Raw genomic sequence first — 19,201 nt, 5'->3', positions numbered from 1 at the left:
ATAGTAAAATGTGACTGCAGTTAAAAAATACAAAACAATAAAAAAAAACTAGTGGAAAACAGAGGGAAGTCAACAAATTTTAAAGGAGTCAATTTGAAAAGTAAAATTAAGATTAAACAACATTGTGATTCTACAAAAAGTTTTAAACTAATAATTAGTTGATTCGAAAGGTATAATAGCAAATTTAATCTAGTGGTTTGGAAAAAGTTAGAACTTAGTCCTTATAGTTTGATAAAATCCTTTAGAACTATGAGAGTTTTATTAAATCAAATATACTATATATGATATTTTATCAAATCATAGAGTTTAAATATTATTTTATTTTTTAAATTATAGATATGAAATTTGTAATTTTTCTGTTCGAAATCGTTAAAAAAAAATTCAGAACTGCTTTAACTCCTATAAAAGCAGCAAGAACTTTTCTATTTGGAAGGTGTCACCAAATAATAAATAAAATAAAATAAAATAAGCAAATTTTTGGAGAGAACCCAAAAACCAAATTCTCAGATAAGCATCACATAGAACTAGCATAAGGAAAACAAATCAATCATCTGAAATCTAACGATCATTATTGAATTATAAAAATTTTCCAGTGCACTTTAAACATTTCTCATTGAATCTCTGCATTCCCATCCTCCTCCTAGTACAATTTTTTTACTTTCTGGATTTAGTCTAAAAATTGAAGCTTTATAATAATATTTCATACAGCTCCAGAGATTGAACACTAAAGTAACCATGAAATTTAAGAAAATGAAATTTCATTGGGAGTGTTTAAATGGCACTGCAAGTATAGCCTGTAATTTGAGGTAAACATTTAGTTCGAGTTTTGTTACCGGCTCGATGATCGACTTGATTCTCCCCCCCAAGAGCTTCCTTTTGGAGCTGCAAACAGTGATTACTGAAAATATCTGCAGTGACATGAAGTCTGAAGTCCAAATTGAACAGAAATTCGATCTCCAAGCTATTCATCTCTTTTGTGCTCACTCCTCCAACTTTGGCATAAAAAGTATTGTTATAGCACCTGCATAGAATCATAACACATTAAGTCGTGTGTAAATATAAGGTATTGTTATATTATAAAATCTAAGAAATTGGGAGGAAATTTTTAGGCATCCCAAAATATGACAGATGAGATGCAATGATATCCGTTCAGCATCATCGAAATGAGACTCTCTGGTTGTTGATATCTTTCCAGGCAGTGTTCGTGTCACCATACTTCGTATAGAATTTTATCTTTTACACATAGGATAGTTTCACAAGTCATTGGTATTATTGAACTTTAAGGGGGCAATTGGGCCCCCAACTTGCCTTAGGTGGAGTAGGCTATTATAGCTCACCCAATATTTGGACCTCCCATCATAATAGTCTAAATTCTCAATTATTATAACTCACACTTAGCTACAATAAAACTATTTGAAAACCCTCGTCGTCTACAGTATTTACTACTTTGTAACCATCCTCTCTCCTCATTTTTAAACATAAACTCATACCAAAATAGTTTGTCCCCCAAACATAGACAATTGTAACCCATAGACTATCAATAGTCTATTGTAACTATTAATAGTATATGTGCGACGTTGTGAGTGTCTTTCCATAAGATTCACAATTCGTGGGTAAATTTTTAATTTTATAGTGAGTGTCTATTCCATCAAATTAAAAAGGATATTCTCGATTCAACAGCTAAAATATTCTTGACATCACAACATCGATTCTTCATCACTAAATTTTAGCATTTTTGTCCCAATAAAGACTTGTTAATAAAACAGAAAATCAGAAACCTTTATAAGATTGTGGACATATTTGAAAAATGAACCAAACATGAGGGACTTGATCATATATTTATACCATTTTTCACTAAAAAGATGTCAGCTGTATAAACTTGAACTTGTGGGTTCTTCTTCATATGATCTCAATTCAATGGATGGAGGGGAAGGCAACTGAAAGAGTGTGTGGTGTGAACTGAAAAAACTAAACTGTAGAATATTAACCAAGCACAAAATCTTTTCATCTCAAGTAAACTACAATGAGGCGAGCTAACTAAGCGACATTAGAACTCACCCGGCATCGATAAACTTTGCTGCAACCATGATGCTGGTGATCAGAAGGCGGTGGATGTTCAAATTAGTTAGGTAAGCATCCATCTTTTGAAGATACCTTTCAATGTATATGTAGGCAACAACTAAGCAAGGAGTGCCACAACATGTGTACTTCAAGATGCGATCGATATATTGTCCAATGCCCATGGTGGGAGCTCGGGAACCATGGAAAATTGTAACATTGTCTTTCTTTTTGAGTCTTTTCAATAACTTTTCATTTTTCTGAATCGACCTCTCGAAAACAGTGGAAAGAATTGACAGCACTCGAGGAGAGCTTGGTATAAGTTTCCCAGATTCACCCAGTCCGAGAAGTGAATCTATTTCTACTTGAAAATCCATACCATTATCTGCCACTTCTCTCATGTTTATCTAGACCTGCACATACACAAATCTTATTTACTTTAATTCATACATAATCCATAGTGAATGGTAAAGAAGCAATCTAATAATACCAGTGGGTCCCTTCTTAATCTGATACTAGAACCAACATTATTGCAAAGGTATATAGACTATTTTCCAACAGATTCAAAAGCCAAGTTCTAAAGCTGCATATATTCCTTAAAACGTATACAGAAATTTGAATAATAGAGATGAGAAAGGCGACAAAGGATAAACATGGTTCTTTAGCCATGTGGTACAGAAGCAAGACGTTTTGTAGGTAAACAAATAAGATGCCACGGTGCCACCAATTGATTCCCATTGCCAATAACTTCAAAGGGAAGAAAAGGAGAAAGGCTTCTTAGAAAACAGAAGGGAAAGATGTTTAATTGGGTTTCAGAATCCGTTACGAGCAGATCCACAGATCAGTTTATGTTATTAGAGATTCAAATGATTCCAACCATATCAGATGACAAATCTCCTCTTCTTTAGTCACTGAACTCTAAAGTAATAGCTTATGAACTATTGATTTATTCCATCAGAAATTATCTCAAACTCAAATGGAAAAAAGCTAAATCTTACCTAGAATTATTTGAACCAAATCAAGTTCTGGAGGCAACTGATCATGTACTTCAAAGAACAAAGAGGGGATGATCTTAAAGAAATCAGAGAAAAACTGTATATGAAAGTGGCAGGTAATTTTGGGCAAAGCTAGGAAGAAAAGAGGACATAAAATGCCAGAAATGCACCAGTAAAAGGGGCTTACAATTTAGAGCTTCCTCAATAACCTTCTCAATCTTTATTGCTTGAGCATACTTGACTTGTACAGGTAGAAAAGCTAGGCAGTTCCTCATGAGCAGAGAAAGAGAAAGTTGGAATCAAAACCAGCTTATTCAGAACTTTGGCCTGTAGACAGCAATTTCTCATGATTCTGGCTGGGTTCATTTCTTGGGAATATTAGAGAGGAATATGAATAAAGTAGCTTTAATCAATTTTTATTCTTTCCTTTCGGGTATAGTCACCAAGGACAAATATTTAATGTCATTTGGGTCCATTCGGGCACAATTATTCAAGCTTTCAAATCACAATGGAAAAGTGTTAGGCATTTGGAGCATTCTTCTAAGAAATCTTATAGGGGAAAAAAGTATCAAATACACACTGAGGTATATGCAGCACAAAGAAAGAAAGAAACAGAACATAGAGATTCCATTCCACCAGAATACTAAAGTAAAAAGCACAGACCAATCAATGGAGATTGTAAGTTATGGGCAGAGGGTGGAACAAACAACAACAATAATGACTTGTTGGCAGGCCAAAAATTCCAAGAAAATCACATAAAGTTATAAAGTTTCCTTTTCCTTGGTAGAAATTTGCAGGATTATCATCATCTCTTACCTTTTGGGGACCCCAAATTTGAATCCAAAATGTGGGGAAAATCATTATAAAACCGAAAGTGCGATCCAAAGTTCAAATCCAGAAGACACAAAACACAACAACAAGAATCATCACATTGCTTCAATTTTTGTAAACCTCTTCACACATTAATTATCACAATCAGAAAAAACCCATCTGGATTCGCAAGTTGGGTAAGAAGAACTTGCTTACAGATTGATGGATTCTGAGCTATCTGATCAATCGTGAGGGTTAAACGATGAAGGGGTTTGCACCAAAAGATGGAGAAACCTGTTTTTGGATCAAATGGAAATGGAAAGAAATGGTTTAAAGATTCCATGGAAATGGGTGAGTGAGGTTGATTGTAGAAGTGGTGTTGGGCAGATGAATTTTGTTTGTTTGCCCAGAAAATTTGGGGGGAAAAGGGGAAAATTTTGAGATGAAAATGAATTGGGTGGAATGGAAAATTTTGGGGTTTGATGGGTTTCTTTGGAATTTGGAGTGTAGCACAAGAAATGGGGTTTGAGAAAAAAGCAACACACGTTCATAAGAATCAGATATGGGTCGGAGTCTTTTGGTGTTTGTCGGTTTTGTCCGATTTGATTGGGTGATTTGATTGATTTCATAGAAACTGGGTTCGTAAAATACAGATGAAAGCCTTGCATAAAAATTGGTGTAATCGGGATATAATTCTATTTATAGATCAATAGGTCAATTATTTTTACTTAAAATTATCTATTTTGGTACATTTACGGCTATCTTTACTATTACTATTATTATTTCGGAGGGTCAAACGATAATGGTAACAATTGAGGTGTTACTATTCATAATTTTTCCTATATATCATCGTAACCATAATGATCCGACTTAAAATTTAGATGCAATTGGACTGAGTATGCTTGATTTGTCAATCAGTTTGTATTTTTTTTATTACAAATTTGGAAGTGGGCCCATATGTTAGTACGGATGTAGGATGCATATTACAAGTAAACAACACAGAGGTAATCAAATGGAATCGATTTTTTTACATTATCATTGATTTACTACTTTTTATTGGGATAATGGTGGTTCAAATCTTTCTCTTATCATCATATTTTTTTATTAGAAAAACAAAAACTAAATTCGAAAAAAATACAAATTATACAATTAAAAATTCTCTTATTTTTATTCTTTAAACATATCTACTCTTTTGGGAGATTTAATATTATTTTTTATTTTTCTAAAACGTTCCAAAACTATATTTATAAGTGGTGGATGAAAGTTAGAACTAGTGTATAGAAATACAACAAAAATTCTAAAAATCAAATTGACCCTTGGTTTTGTTCTTTATTCAACACCAGTTTGAATAATTTTTTTATAAAATAAATCGATTTGGTTCGATTCTTGATTGACCCCAAAACCAATATAATTGAATTGATTTTCACTTCTGGTAGAATATATTATTAATTAAAAATTTTGAGATTTACATCCACTCCAACTGAACTAAAAATAAATCTTAACAAATAAACAGGTTCAAAGAAATATGGATTAATCTAAAAGTTCTTTTGGAAAAAAAAAAACTTGAAAAATGGATTGTCCAAGAATGACTTTAAGAGGTGGTTTGTCTAGGAGAGTTTAAAATTCTCATGGAATGAGTATATGAATTACATTGTTTGGTTTACAAGAATAATATAGGATATATATCTAGACATCATGTGATGCTCAAGCATCTTAGGGTGACCATACGAGAGACATTTTAAAAGTTTTGGATGCCTGAATATAAGATATATATCCAGACATCATGAGATGTCCGAGCATCTTAAGAAGACAATGCCAAAGACATCTCAAAAGCTTTGGATGCCCTCATGATATTAAGTTTCTAAGATTCTCATGTGAGGATATTTTCTTTAGAGCAATACTTAGTGCAGCTTAAGATGCACCAATCTCTATGTATTTCACTATATTATACACATAAAAAATGAATTAAAATTTTTCAAAAAAGAAGAAGAATTTGCTATGTGGTAGACTATAATTAGACAATTTGGTTGAATGCACAAAAATAGATGTTGTCCATAATGCACTTAAGTATTTTTTTTATTGCTATTTTACCATTCATTTTCCTTGTATATATATATATTCATTGATCATTTTTCATTTTTTTTCATCGGTAATAAATAAAATGGTTAAAATACTATTTTTTTTTTAGAATATGTGATATTATTATACAATAACAAGGGGATCCCACAGCCCGGGATCCAAAACATCAAAGCACAAGCAAAGATAGGGTAACAAAGCCTACAAGATAAGATTAGAACAAAACCAACAAAAAAAAAAAAAAACAAACTTGCAGACCACTAGAGAGAAAGCCAGAGAAAAGAGACCAAAATCCCACAAAGGACAACAGCAAAATAAAGAACAACAGAAAGTACAATAAGAAAAAACATTCTTAAACACACTATATAAGACCAAGAAAATCAACCCGCTAGGAAGAAGCACGAGCACGAACCGTAGAGACCATAAGGTGAACCAGAGCTGACACCGACCTCGGTTTACTTCCATGCAGTCGCCGATTACGTTCTTCCCAGAAGTAGTATATGGAAGCACACCAGAATACACAGAATAATTTACTACGCACCCCTTACCCGACCCCACTTGACACAACCAACTCAACTCCACATCCCAACCCGCCACCCGATGCGACGAGTCCAACTGACGCAACACACCAGAACACACCTCTCTCCCAAACCCACACTAAAAAAATAAATGATCTCGCGATTCCACACCTCCCCCACACAGAAGACACTCCTTCTCTGACAACACACCCCAACTCTTCAACCAATCCCGTGTACTCCCTCACAGCTAACCACGCACAGAAGGAGAACATAGAATACCACCTCCCACCCACAAAATAACTATGTTAAAATACTATTTTAGTTTCTATACTTTGAGACTTATTCAATTCTAACCGTTATACTTTCAAATGCCTGATTCTACTCCTTACTTAAATTTAGGCATTACTACTATGTTACTGTTGATTTTTTTTTTCAAACTTTTTTTTTATTATTTATTAATATTTTTACTATAAATTATGGAAACATTTCACCTACTATATTTTATTATATTAAAAATATTATTATTATTTAATCAAATTTTTAAAAAATAATGAAATTGAGAGGTTAAATTTAAGATTTAGCAAAAATACATATATTAAACTTGAACCTTCATAAGTTGAGGGACTAAGTTAAACAAACTAAAAAATTACATGTACAAGAATAGTACTTTTAACTTAAACATTTCTATGCAATTAACTATGTTTATATTTTTCATTCACCTACATATAAAGTATACTTTATTTAAATTATTTGATATATAGCTCGAAATTTCATTTGAAATCTAAAATGAATTTATTTTAATTCCCCAGAGCGATCATCACTTTTTTTTTAAAAAAAAAAATTAAAAAATTGATATCATTCTTTTCTCATTTATCTTTATCTCAATATTGTATTAATATAATCAACTAAAACAAATATTATTAACTATATAAATTGTCCAAAATTTTGTATCAGTTACAAATCACCACAATCATTTCTTAAATTTAATGACGAAATTGACTAATTAAAGGTGGACTTGAGTTTCAAATTGAAATTAAATATATTATTTGACAAATCTCGATAATATCATGTGTTATATCTTGATCGTTGGATCAAATAAAATAAGAAGAGTTATAGCACAATATGATGTTTCATTTTGAGAAATGACAAAAAAAATTCTGAATTTAGAAAAATACCAAAATGACTTTTAGAATGATTAATTACGAATTAACTACTACCAAAATCTCCCTTATTAAAAAAAATCTAAAATTCAAATTATAACAACTAAAATTTCACTATTAACTAAAAAATAAAATATTTTTAAATCCTACCATTTTTTACTAATTAAAAAAAATCTAAAATCCTAAATATCAAGATTCTATTAACTATAGTTCTACTAAATTATATAGAAAAATATCTATAAACTATATATAAAAAAATACAAAAACAAGTTAAAATCCAACTACTGTAATACTATGTTGATTATTTTTTAAAATATTATATTTGGTATTTCTATTGAGAAAATTGAACTGTCCACCAAATCATCTTCGATCTTTAAACTTTCTATCTTATATTCAATTAAATATAACCTATCTAAATTATTCTTCCCCACTTCCATCTACTGCATACTTCCTCGTATTGATTTGGTGTGTCCAACGATTCCTCCATTGTTATCACTACTAGAAATTTCTACCATTCACTTTTCTCTAGAAAATTATCCAGTCTATTGTGGCGTATCACATAGTTAAAATTAGAATACAATTCTTTTAGCAAATATACTCTAAAATGTACTCCAAAATTATCCAGTCAATTGTGGCATATCACATAGTTAAAATCAAATACAATTCTTTTAGCAAATATACTCCAAATTTTTTTTGGCAATGTCGAGAATCCAAGACATCATAATATCGTACAAAACTGAATCATCAAAGGGATGAGACAATCTAGTTTGGTATCTTCAATCTCGTTCTACAGAGAGCGAAATTGATTTAAGATAAGAAAGATTTTCTTTTTTATAAAAAGATATATGTAACTTAATTTCATCTTGGGTGAAAAATTTTGTTTTGAGTGAATATGAAAATTTTTAAAGATTTAACCAAAAATGATTTGTTATATTGTAGGACATTTTCGAAATACCAAAAACTTAAATCACATGCTCCATGACAATTTGCTAAAATTCTTATTGAATTTCGGTTGGATCATTTTTCCAATTGAAACTTAAAATCCTGATATATACTCAAATTCCCCAATAAAATAATTTGGCTCAATTTGGTATTAATATTTGGGCTAAAGTTCAATTGAGCCCAAAAGTAGACTAAAGTTCTATTAAGCCTAGGAGTTCTCATTCATTTGAAAGGTTTAGAAATTTTACGCTCGAGCTTAGAGAGAATTCTCCCAAAAATCAGAGGTCTCTTTGACTTTTGAAACATAACATTTTTGAAGATTCAAGTCTCCTGAAGATACTAACATTCTTCAAGACTTCAACTTCAAGAATATCACGCACATCACATGCTCTGTTTCCTCAAATCAAGCGTACGCAATTTAATTGAAAGAGAATCAAACGATCAAATACTAAAAATCGAACCACATCTATACTAATCAATATAAATACAAATTTAATTCCACAAAATATGTTTCTTCGAAACCATCGTGTGAACAACTTTCTTTTAAAGTAAGTTCGAATATTTCAAATAGAGATTTAAAATGTTTAAATTCCATATTTTGTATAAACATTTCAAAATAATATAAATTAACTCACTTTACAAAATCATATGTAAAATTAATGTATAAATAATTCAGAACAAAATAATATTAAATTATTAAAGACAACAAATATCATACAAATTTAAATTATAGTAAATTAATATATAAATTATTTGAAAATATAGAAAGAATTTTGTAGAATAATACATCATTTTAAGCCCTTTTCCCATAAAAAATAAATCATTTGAATGGAAGCGAGCAACACCATTATCTAACTCCAATATCCATTTTCATTTTAAATTTATGAGCACTCTCGTTAGAAAATATATATTTTTTAACTAAAATTTCTAAATAATCTCATCATCAGCTACCTTATGATGTTTTGCTAAAATGAATTTAGTTAAGTAATAAATGACTTCTCTCTTAAAATTGGAGGTTTGATTTTACTTAAAAAGGTTTTATGATAATTTTTGCCGTGATTATTAGTTAAGATAATCTCCTATTCTAAAAAGATAAAAATTAATGTTTTTTATTACGAGAAATATAAATGTTCTCTAAATAAAAAAGAAAAAAAAATGATAAAAGATAATAGATTTCTTGTAACGAGAGTATTAAGGATGAGATTTTTGTAAGGATGTGTTGGGAATGACTTAAACTCGCAGTTCGTAAATGTTGTTAACATATTCTATTTATCCCTAAAAATATTGTTGAGTTTTTTATTCAATAAATTACTATTGATATTGCATCCTTCTATGAAAATCCAATAAATGAATCCATGGCTATAACATGAATACTTTTAACTTTATGTGGTGACATAAAAATGGATTAAGTTTTAGTATATATGTAGTCGATATGGTCTATAAGTATACAGATGAGATTGGATACCTCATATTGGTGGCACTATTGGATGCGGCCCATTTTGTATACTGATACAAATGATGTGATCCAAAGATTATTCATATAGAGACATGTGAGTGGGGACATCATGTACAATGAGTTTGCATAAGACTGGACATCGAAATAGTCACTTTTCTTTATAACAACCGTTTATTGTTAAAACTGACTATCTCAAACTCGATGACTTAGGATAACTCGATCTTAATCATGAGCTAACTATGAACTTCTGTTTATTCAGGATTATCCTTTGATCTGTATAGGTGAGAGTAGTCCAATAGCACTACTCAATAAGCCTCTCATTTTGGGATAAGACTGAATAGATAGCTGGGGACATAGCCTTGTAATATGGAATTCACTCTACCCGATTTAGGGTTAACAGATGAGTTGTTCTCCTAAGCGCTGATGCCTTGTCTTGAACAACAGGGTCCCACCATCTCATGGAAGAAAAAGTTATGATTTATAAGTTGGACTATAAATCAATTGTTCAATGGAGGATCAGTGGGTGCTTAAGGAGCAAGATGTATTTACAGGGGTGGTAAAAAGGTAATCTTTGACCCAGCTGTAAATACTGTGAATGATTGACTTACTGATTATAGTTAAAATGGACATAAATATATTTATAGTGAGGAAAGTGCAACTAAGCTGTAGTGGAATGTCTTAGAAGTTAACGAATAGTGATTAATTTAGTTTAAAGAGTTTAACCAATTAATTACAAGTCGTTGGAGTTCATGATCTGTAGGTCTATAAGATTCCTCTACTAGCTCGTAATTTAGATTAGTAAATTGAGTAATCTTGATAAGATTTGAAAATAGGGTTTAGAATTTGAAATGTTCAAATTCAATCAGGGTTTCTATTTATTGTATTCGTGATATAATTAAAATGATGAAATTAAACGAAATTGGAGAAACGTTTAGTGTTTAAAATATAATTTAAATATTAATTATAAATATTAATTTTATTATTAATTTAATATTAGATATTAAATTAACAAAATTAATTAAAAGATTTAATTAATTAATTTTATTTAAAAATTAATTAATTGAATTGTTTTTTTATAAAACTAATAAATGAAGTTAAATAAATTTATATAAAAATGATTTTAGAAATCATTTTTTGGAATTTTTTTTTGAAAATCATTTTTCAAAGTGGAGATTTCCAAAAGGTTGGAAATCTCCACTATGTATTGAACTACCTTATTCACAACTCCATTTTCTCTATGAAGTAGGAGCTGCCCTTCATGATAGCCGTGAATTTGCATGGTGAAAATTTTATAAATGGAAGTGCTGAGATGAATGATGATTCATGCTTACAAGAACTTCAAAAAGGAATTCTGCAGAAATCACCAAACCCTCTTCAAATCTCATATATATCCAGCTCAATTTAGTGTTTTCACCACACAATCCTTGCTAGAGAATAGTAGAGAAGATCTTGGTGGTTGTCTACTTGAAGATTGATTACTTTGAAGCATATTTTAAACTCAAATTAAGTATGATTAAAGTACTTATTGATTCTGTTTTTTCTCCGCTGTACGTTAATATACTCTAACATGATGCCCCCATGAAAATTAGTTCAAAGTTTAAAAATCAATGAATTTTGGCCTTTTGTTTGGGTCATCACATGTGAAATTACTACAGTGATTTAAGAATGCATACGTCTGGAGGATTTTCGTCATCGCTTCTTGCTCCTTATATCCTCCTTCTCGCTATGCTTTCCTATGGTTGTAAATCTTCTCGCTTCTCAATTTCCATTTCTCACTTATCGCTACCTTTATCATCCTTTTCAATTCGCTTTTCTATGGTAAAAAATCTTTTCGTCTCTCACTCACTCTCCTTATTTCTAAAAAAAATTATAGATTGAGTCGAAGAAGAACCGAAGAACAATCAAAGGAATCAATTGAATAATAATAATAAGAAGAAGAATTGATTGAAGAAGAAGTTGTAGATTAAAGAAGAATGATTAAATATTTTTTATTAAAAAAATTGCAATTTAGATTGAAAAAAGCACACTGCAAATCGAAGAAGAAGGAAAAAACGTACACTTGAGATCAAAGTGATAATTTCATATGATGTAAGACAAGTAGAAAACCAAAATTTATTTATTTTCAAATTCAAGACTTTTGTACCATTTTCCCATTAAGAATAGGGGCCATGGCTCCACTTTTTATTTTCTTTGAAATATATGGTGTGGTTTATAGTCATTTTATAAAATATATCTATGTTTGATAATACCAAAATGGTTTGGTTGCTTTTCTTAGAAAAAGAAGGCTTTTTTTTTGTTGTTTTGTTTAGTAGTTACATATGTATTTTCAGTAAATTATTTTAGAAAATTAATACATAAAATTTTATTTCATTTTAATTTATTATTTTTAAAAAAATATTTCAAGTTTCATTATTTTCTTATTTATTCTGAATAGTTTTACAATGATTTATTAAAGTTTTGTAATAAATATTAATCTTAATATTTTGGATGTGGAAGCTAGTATTAAGGTTGCCTTAGGGGGTTCTGTTATCTTCTTTTTGGGCTCAGGTTTATCTCTTGCGACACAAAGGGGGAGACTGAGTCAGACTGAGTCGTTTCTAGAGGTTCGTTGGCTCATTGAGGACGTTTGGCATCAAGCTTCTTCCTTTGTTTCTTGTCAATTTTGGTTCGTCCAACAAGATTGAAATGTTGAAAATTAAACATGTTTTAATTAGATAAGTTATAGATGAATTAAAAGGTGTGAGTTAATAAAATATTTTAATTGATGAAAGTTGGTAAGGTCATGTATTGGAGAGAGTTAGATTCGTTAACAAATTAAATATAGGATTTTAAAGGGTTTTTTTTTATGTGTTTAATTAAGGTGAGAGTTATAGATTTAGACTTGCCCATGATAATCCTATAAATAGAATTGATATTTTGTATTGAAATGACAACCAAGTGTGTAGAGAAAAACACACGAAAGGAATTCAATTAATATTGTGAACCAAGTTTGAAGAGTCCATTTTGTTGGAAGCGTTTGATGGACACTCACAAATAAATAACCAACCAAAGATTATTTGAGAGGAAACAAAAATAATTTTAATTGAAAGATTCTTTAAACTTGATTCACACTTCTAATTGAACTCTTTTTGTGTGTTCTTCTCAACACACTTGATTTGACCAGTTCACAAAGATCAGTGTGAGTGTGAACTAACTCTAGCAGTCTCCTTGCTTTTGAAGAAGGTTCTTGTGGAAAACTTTTCCTTGCTTGCTTGCCATAAAGACAACCTTCACAAAGTTGATCTAGATGTTTGACATATGACAGTACTTTCACCACGTTCTTCCTTGCTAATAATCTCAAGCCATCAAAGTTTAAATGCTCAAGTCTCAAGTGCCAAATCCAAGATGGATCTTTCAAACATGACTTCAAACATTTAGCAACATCGCAGTTTGATTGTTTAATAAAAACATTCTATTCTTCGTCATTTGGACTTTAGCAATCATATTATCATGATTATCCCTTATCGAAAGGCTATAATCCTTCATCAAAATATTATAGCCTCTCTCTAAGAGTTGTCCCAAATCAAAATATTGTTCTTCATATCAGACACATAGTAAACATTGGAGAAAAACTCATACTTCCCATTCTTCAAGTTGATCAAAATCTTACATTTTCCTTTAACAAAAATTTTTGTTGCCAAATATGATATTATCACCAACGGATTCATCAAGTTCCACAAACATTGATTTACATCAACATATGTGATTGCTTGCACCGTTATCAAAATACCATGCATTGTTTTCACATGTTTCTTCATATTTGTAGAAGTCTACTTAGAACAACATGTTGTGAAAGGTCAAGAAGATAAAGTCTTGAAATTAAAATTAAAGAACGCGTTGTATGGATTGAAACAAGCCTAGAATGTGGAAAGTAGAATCAACAAATATTTCCTTAAAAATGGATATTTGAGATACTCTTATGAATATTCTCTTTATATTAAGACTAATAATCGTGGAGATATTTTGTTGTTTTGTCTGCATGTGGATTACTTTAGTAATTTTTACAGGAAATTATGCAAGTATGTTTGAAGATCTCAAAAAGGCGATGACCCAATAATTTGAAATGATAGATATTAGGTTGATGTCATATTATCATGACATTGAGGTGAAATAGTCAGAGGAAGGTATTTTTGTCTCTCAAATACGATATACTAGAGAAATTCTAGAGAAGTTCAAGATGATCAATTCTAATCCTGTCACAACTTCAATTGAAATTGGGATAAAACTATCCATATATGAAGAAGGAGATGTTGATCCTTCATATTTCAAAATCTTAATTGGGAGCTTGAGATATTTGACTTGCACACAACCAGATATTCTTTTCAGCGTTGGATTGGTGAGTCGGTTTATGGAATTTCCTACAACTACTCACTTGAAATTGACGAAGAGAATTCTTCGTTACCTCAAAGGCACGCTTGATTATGGATTATTTAATTCTTCATCTAAAGAATTCAATCTTGAAGGTTATTATGATAGTGACTGAGCTGTAGATGTTAATGACTGAAAAAGTACATGTGGATATGTGTTCTTTGTTGGTAATATTGCATTTAGTTGGAGTTCTAAGAAGCAACCTATTCTAACATTATCTACTTGTGAGGCAGAATATGTTGCTGCAGCCTCATGTATTTGTCATGCAGTTTGTTTCAGGAATTTGCTGAAGATAGTTTGAATTTTGCAAGATGATGCAACTATGATCCATGTAGATAATAAGTCAACAATTGCTCTAACAAAGAATTTAGTGTTTCATGATCGCAGTAAGCACATTAATACAAGTTTCATTTTATCAGAGATTACATTTCAAGAAAGAAGGTTCAAGTTGAATATGTGAAAACTGAAGATCAAATTGCAGATATTTTCACGAAGCCACTTAAAGTTGATGTGTTTAATAAGTTGAGAACTTTGCTTGGAGCTTTTAGAAAACATGTTTAAGGAGAGATGTTGGAAATTAAACATGTTTTAATTAGATAAATTATAGATGAATTAAAAGATGTGAGTTAATTATGTATTTTAATTGATGAAATTTAGTAAGGCCATGTATTGGAGAGAGTTAGATAAGTTAGTAAATTAAATATATGATTTTAAAGGTTTTTTATGAGTTTAATTAAGGTGAGAGTTATAGATTTAGATTTGCCCATGATCATACTATAAATAGAATTGATATTTCGTATTGAAATGACAACCAAGTGTGTAGAGAATAACACATAAAGAGAATTCAATTAAAAGTGTGAACTAAATTTGGAGAGTCTTTTAAATAAAATTGATTTCATTTTCTCTCAAATAATCTTTTATTCGTTATTTATTTATGAGTGTTCATCATACGCTTCCAACATGAAATTAAGTTGCTCACGAGTTGGGCAAGTTGAGGTTTTATTATCATCTCTTTTATGTGGAGCTCTAATTTTTCAAACTGGTTCATTCTTGTTTGTAATCATGATGGAAGAAACTTTATCTCTTTGCCAAAAGTGGGTGGGTAGTAATGAAATTTTGGTGTTATCAAATTTTTAATTATATTTATATGAATGTTACAACACAAGTTCAGTCTCTTGATTTTAATAATTGATGTTTACTAGGTCCTTAAACATTTAATTTTGTATCCAATAATTCATTTAAGTATTGAATAAGAGTGTATATGGAATATATTTTTCAAGTAATTAATTTAAAAATTAAATTATTTTGAGGAAAAAAAATTCAAGTGTTTAGCAACCATTCAAAAATGAATTTTGAATAAATAAATTTATAAAATAAGTTTATTTAGAATATACACTTAAACCTGATAGAGTGACATTCAACATGTGGAAGAGATTGAGATCTTAAACACTCTAATTACATTAATTTTAGCGAATTAGTAAAATATCAAGAATAAGGTTTCAAGTATACAATCTTTGTAGAATCATTTTGATTACTCAAAATCTCCACGAATTTCTCCTGCAATCTTTGTAGTAGATCACCACAAGAGTCTTTCCTACTATTCTCAAGCCTTAGATTGGATTGTGAGATCCAAATTGAATGAGGTTTTGGGATGAGTTTTTGGAGAGATGAAGAAAAAAATTTAGAAATATTTCCTCAGCACTTTTTAGTTTTGCATAAACGAAAATTCTGTTGATTAAGCTAGTATTTACCAACCTCAACATGCAAATTAAGAGTGAAGGAGAATTTGACACTCAAATTCCCACTTAGAAAGGTGGATTAGGTGTGAAAAGTGGGAAAACCCCACTTTCGCCCATTTTTTAAACAAATTTCCCTTTTAAATTCAATTTTAATTTTCAAAAAATTCAAATTAAAATTAAACAGAAATTCAATATTGAATTTGACAAATTTCAATTTCAAATTTATTTAAAATACTTTATTTTAAATAAATAAATAATTAAATATATTTAATTATTAATTAAATAATTTAGTATTAAATATTAAATTAATAAAATACCTAATCCAAAAACATGAATCCCTAATCATGTAATCAATTTAAATCAAATTTAAATATTTTTAATTCTCCAAAAACCGTTTAATTAAACGTTTAATTATATCAAATATAATAATCCAAACCCTAAACTGAATTTGAACATTTCAAATTCTCTCAACACGCTATTCTAAGGTTTTAATCCTTTTACGAGCTAGTAGAGGGACCTAATGGACCTACAGATCATGAGTTTCAACGATTTGAGATTAATTGGTTAAACTCTTTAAATCAAATTAATCAATATTTGTTAACTACTGAGACACTCCACTATAGCTCAGTAGTTGCACTCTCCTCACTATAGATATATTTCTGTCCACTTGATTTAATCATAATCAGTAAGATGATCTTTCATAAGTTGTTCGTATTTACATCTAGGTCAAAATTACTGTTTTACCCCTGTAATACAACTTGCTCCTTAGGTCTCCACTTATCCTCTAATGAACAATTGGTTTATGGTTCTACCAATAAACTGAGTCTCCCTCAGCCATAGAGAGGGCGGGGCCCATTTGTTCAAGACCCTAAGTCAGTATTCAAGGGAACAATTTCTCTGCTAACCCTAAGATGGATAGGAGTGGATTCTGTCTTGCAGGACTATGTCCTTAGCTATCTATCCAGTCTTACTCCTAAAATGATAGACTTATTGAGTAGCGATGTTGAGTCACTCTCACCCATGTAGATTAAAGGATAATCCCGAATAAACAGAAGTTCATAGTTAGCTTAGGATCAAGGTCGAGTTACCTAGGTCATCGATTTGAAACAATCAATATTAAACAGTAAACAACGTTATAAAGTAAGAGTGGCTTATTTCTTAGTCTGATTTTATGAAAACTCATTGCATAGGACATCCCCGCTCCTCATGTCACTACATGAACGAATCAGGATCACTTCATTTGTAGCACTTTACAACAAATTGTAACAACTACAGAGTGGGCCGCATCCCTAGTGTTACCAGAATAAGATACCCAACCTTATTCATATACTATAGGCCATTTTGGCTATTTACTCCAACTTGATCTATCTTTATGTCTCCACATAAAATTCAAGTATTCATATACTATAAACTGTTTTGGCTATTTACTCGAACTTGATCTATCGTTTGTATCAATTACAAAGTGGGCCACATCCATAGTGTCCCCAAGATAAGATACTCAACCCTATCCATATACTTATAGACCGTTTCGGCGATATACTAAAACTTGCCCTACTTTTATGTCTCTATATATAGTTTAAGTATTCATATTATAGCCATGAGTTTGTTAGTTTATTGGATTTATGAATCTATGGACACAATTTATATATTCAATAACAACTTTATTGAAAAACTTTCAATAATATCTTTATTGTAAATAGAATATGTTTAATGTTTACAAACTGCGAGTTTTATGACATATAATCCAACGAAACCAACTTTTATAAAAATAAATTTGGAATTTTTAATAGTTAATCTTTCTCTAATTTGTATGAGAAACTTCGACCACCACTGTTGGGAAACTCTGGCCATGACCTCCAGTGACCATCGTTTGCTAGCCAATTCCGACCACCATCTTCGACGACCTTTGCTAGCCAATTCCGACCACCATCTACAATGACCGTCGTTGGCTACCTTCAATCACCATTTCTGATGACTGCGACCAACCAACTCTGCTTACCGCTGGTGTTGAGAAATTCGCTTATAGTAATTTGACATTAATAAAATCACTTTTAGTATATAACAAACAAAACAAACTTGTATCTAAAATACTTTTGAGAAAATGTTGCTAAATACATGTGTATTTTTATTTTAAAAAACTTTTATCAAAAGGGTCTAAATGAAAATGAATTTTTTTAGAAACATTTTTTTTTTTCTAAATCATCCCAACAAGTCCTAAGTATTCAGTCAGTTATATATGGGTGAACTCCTCCATAAGAATCACATATTAAATTATATATTCATTAGTTTTAGCTAATATTTTGTTCTAACATCCTACAATAACTAATTTATGTGAATTATCAAAGTTGGAATTTGATTTTTAGTTGTCCCCGAAGTTAGCAATAATTTCTGAAGGATTAAGATAACAAATAAATATAAGATTAAATTAACTATTAGTTGACAAATAAATAACTTTTGATTTATCTAAATGTTGTTACTTCAAAATAAAATTATCTAAATACGACATTTATTTATATAAGATTAAGATTAAATTAATTATCAATTCTTTGAAGCGAAAGTGTGTTTGACGCGTATCTTCAATATATATATGAAGGAATGGTGGAGTTCGATTGTGAAAATGGGATTGGTCCCAAATTTTTATTTTTACCGAATCAAAATTCACAGTACAAAAATTATGCATCTCAACAAAAAATATAGCATGTAATTAACAAAAAAAATTAGGGAAAAGGAAGTACTTACCCTTGAAAAACCCTTTTTCACGTAATCTCTCTTCTTCATGATCAATCACGAACATGAAACCACAATGACCACCACTATAAGAACTCCCTCTAGGAGGTATGGGCTCTGTGTTTCTTTTGGGAAGAGGGAGATAGTTTTTTTAGAGAGAATTTTCTTCTGTAAGACCTTTTTCAAAGTCTCAAAGAAAACTGTCTTTTTCTTTTCAGAGAATTGAGGAAGAAGATGAATGTATCGTTAAAAAAAAAAAAAACTTGTCCTATCACAATTCGTCGAGAGATAATTAAGGGGAGGGAGTTACTAA

General features: G+C 30.4%; 1 protein-coding gene across 5 annotated transcripts; it reads right to left on the bottom strand.

The window, feature by feature from the left end:
• Positions 1 to 546: 546 nt before the first annotated feature.
• Positions 547 to 4,390, bottom strand: LOC120077109 (cyclin-P3-1). 5 transcript variants are annotated; one of them, XM_039030990.1, is made up of 4 exons: positions 4,080 to 4,389; positions 3,057 to 3,380; positions 2,059 to 2,471; positions 547 to 1,021 (listed from the first exon to the last, which is right to left on the bottom strand). In XM_039030990.1, the coding sequence occupies exons 3-4, from the start codon at positions 2,457 to 2,459 to the stop codon at positions 772 to 774; spliced, it is 651 nt and encodes a 216-aa protein (XP_038886918.1). In that variant the 5' UTR covers positions 2,460 to 2,471; positions 3,057 to 3,380; positions 4,080 to 4,389; the 3' UTR covers positions 547 to 771. The 5 variants fall into 5 exon arrangements, with proteins under 5 accessions (XP_038886918.1, XP_038886920.1, XP_038886922.1 ...); XM_039030992.1 differs by lacking the exon at positions 4,080 to 4,389 and having other exon boundaries at positions 3,057 to 3,150; positions 3,241 to 3,818; XM_039030994.1 differs by lacking the exon at positions 3,057 to 3,380 and having other exon boundaries at positions 4,080 to 4,390.
• Positions 4,391 to 19,201: the final 14,811 nt, after the last annotated feature.

Source organism: Benincasa hispida, chromosome 5 (assembly GCF_009727055.1).
Source record: "Benincasa hispida cultivar B227 chromosome 5, ASM972705v1, whole genome shotgun sequence".
Classification (NCBI taxonomy): Eukaryota; Viridiplantae; Streptophyta; class Magnoliopsida; order Cucurbitales; family Cucurbitaceae; genus Benincasa; species Benincasa hispida.
Note: the sequence above shows the minus strand (reverse complement) of the source record. Positions and strands in the feature narration are given on the sequence as shown.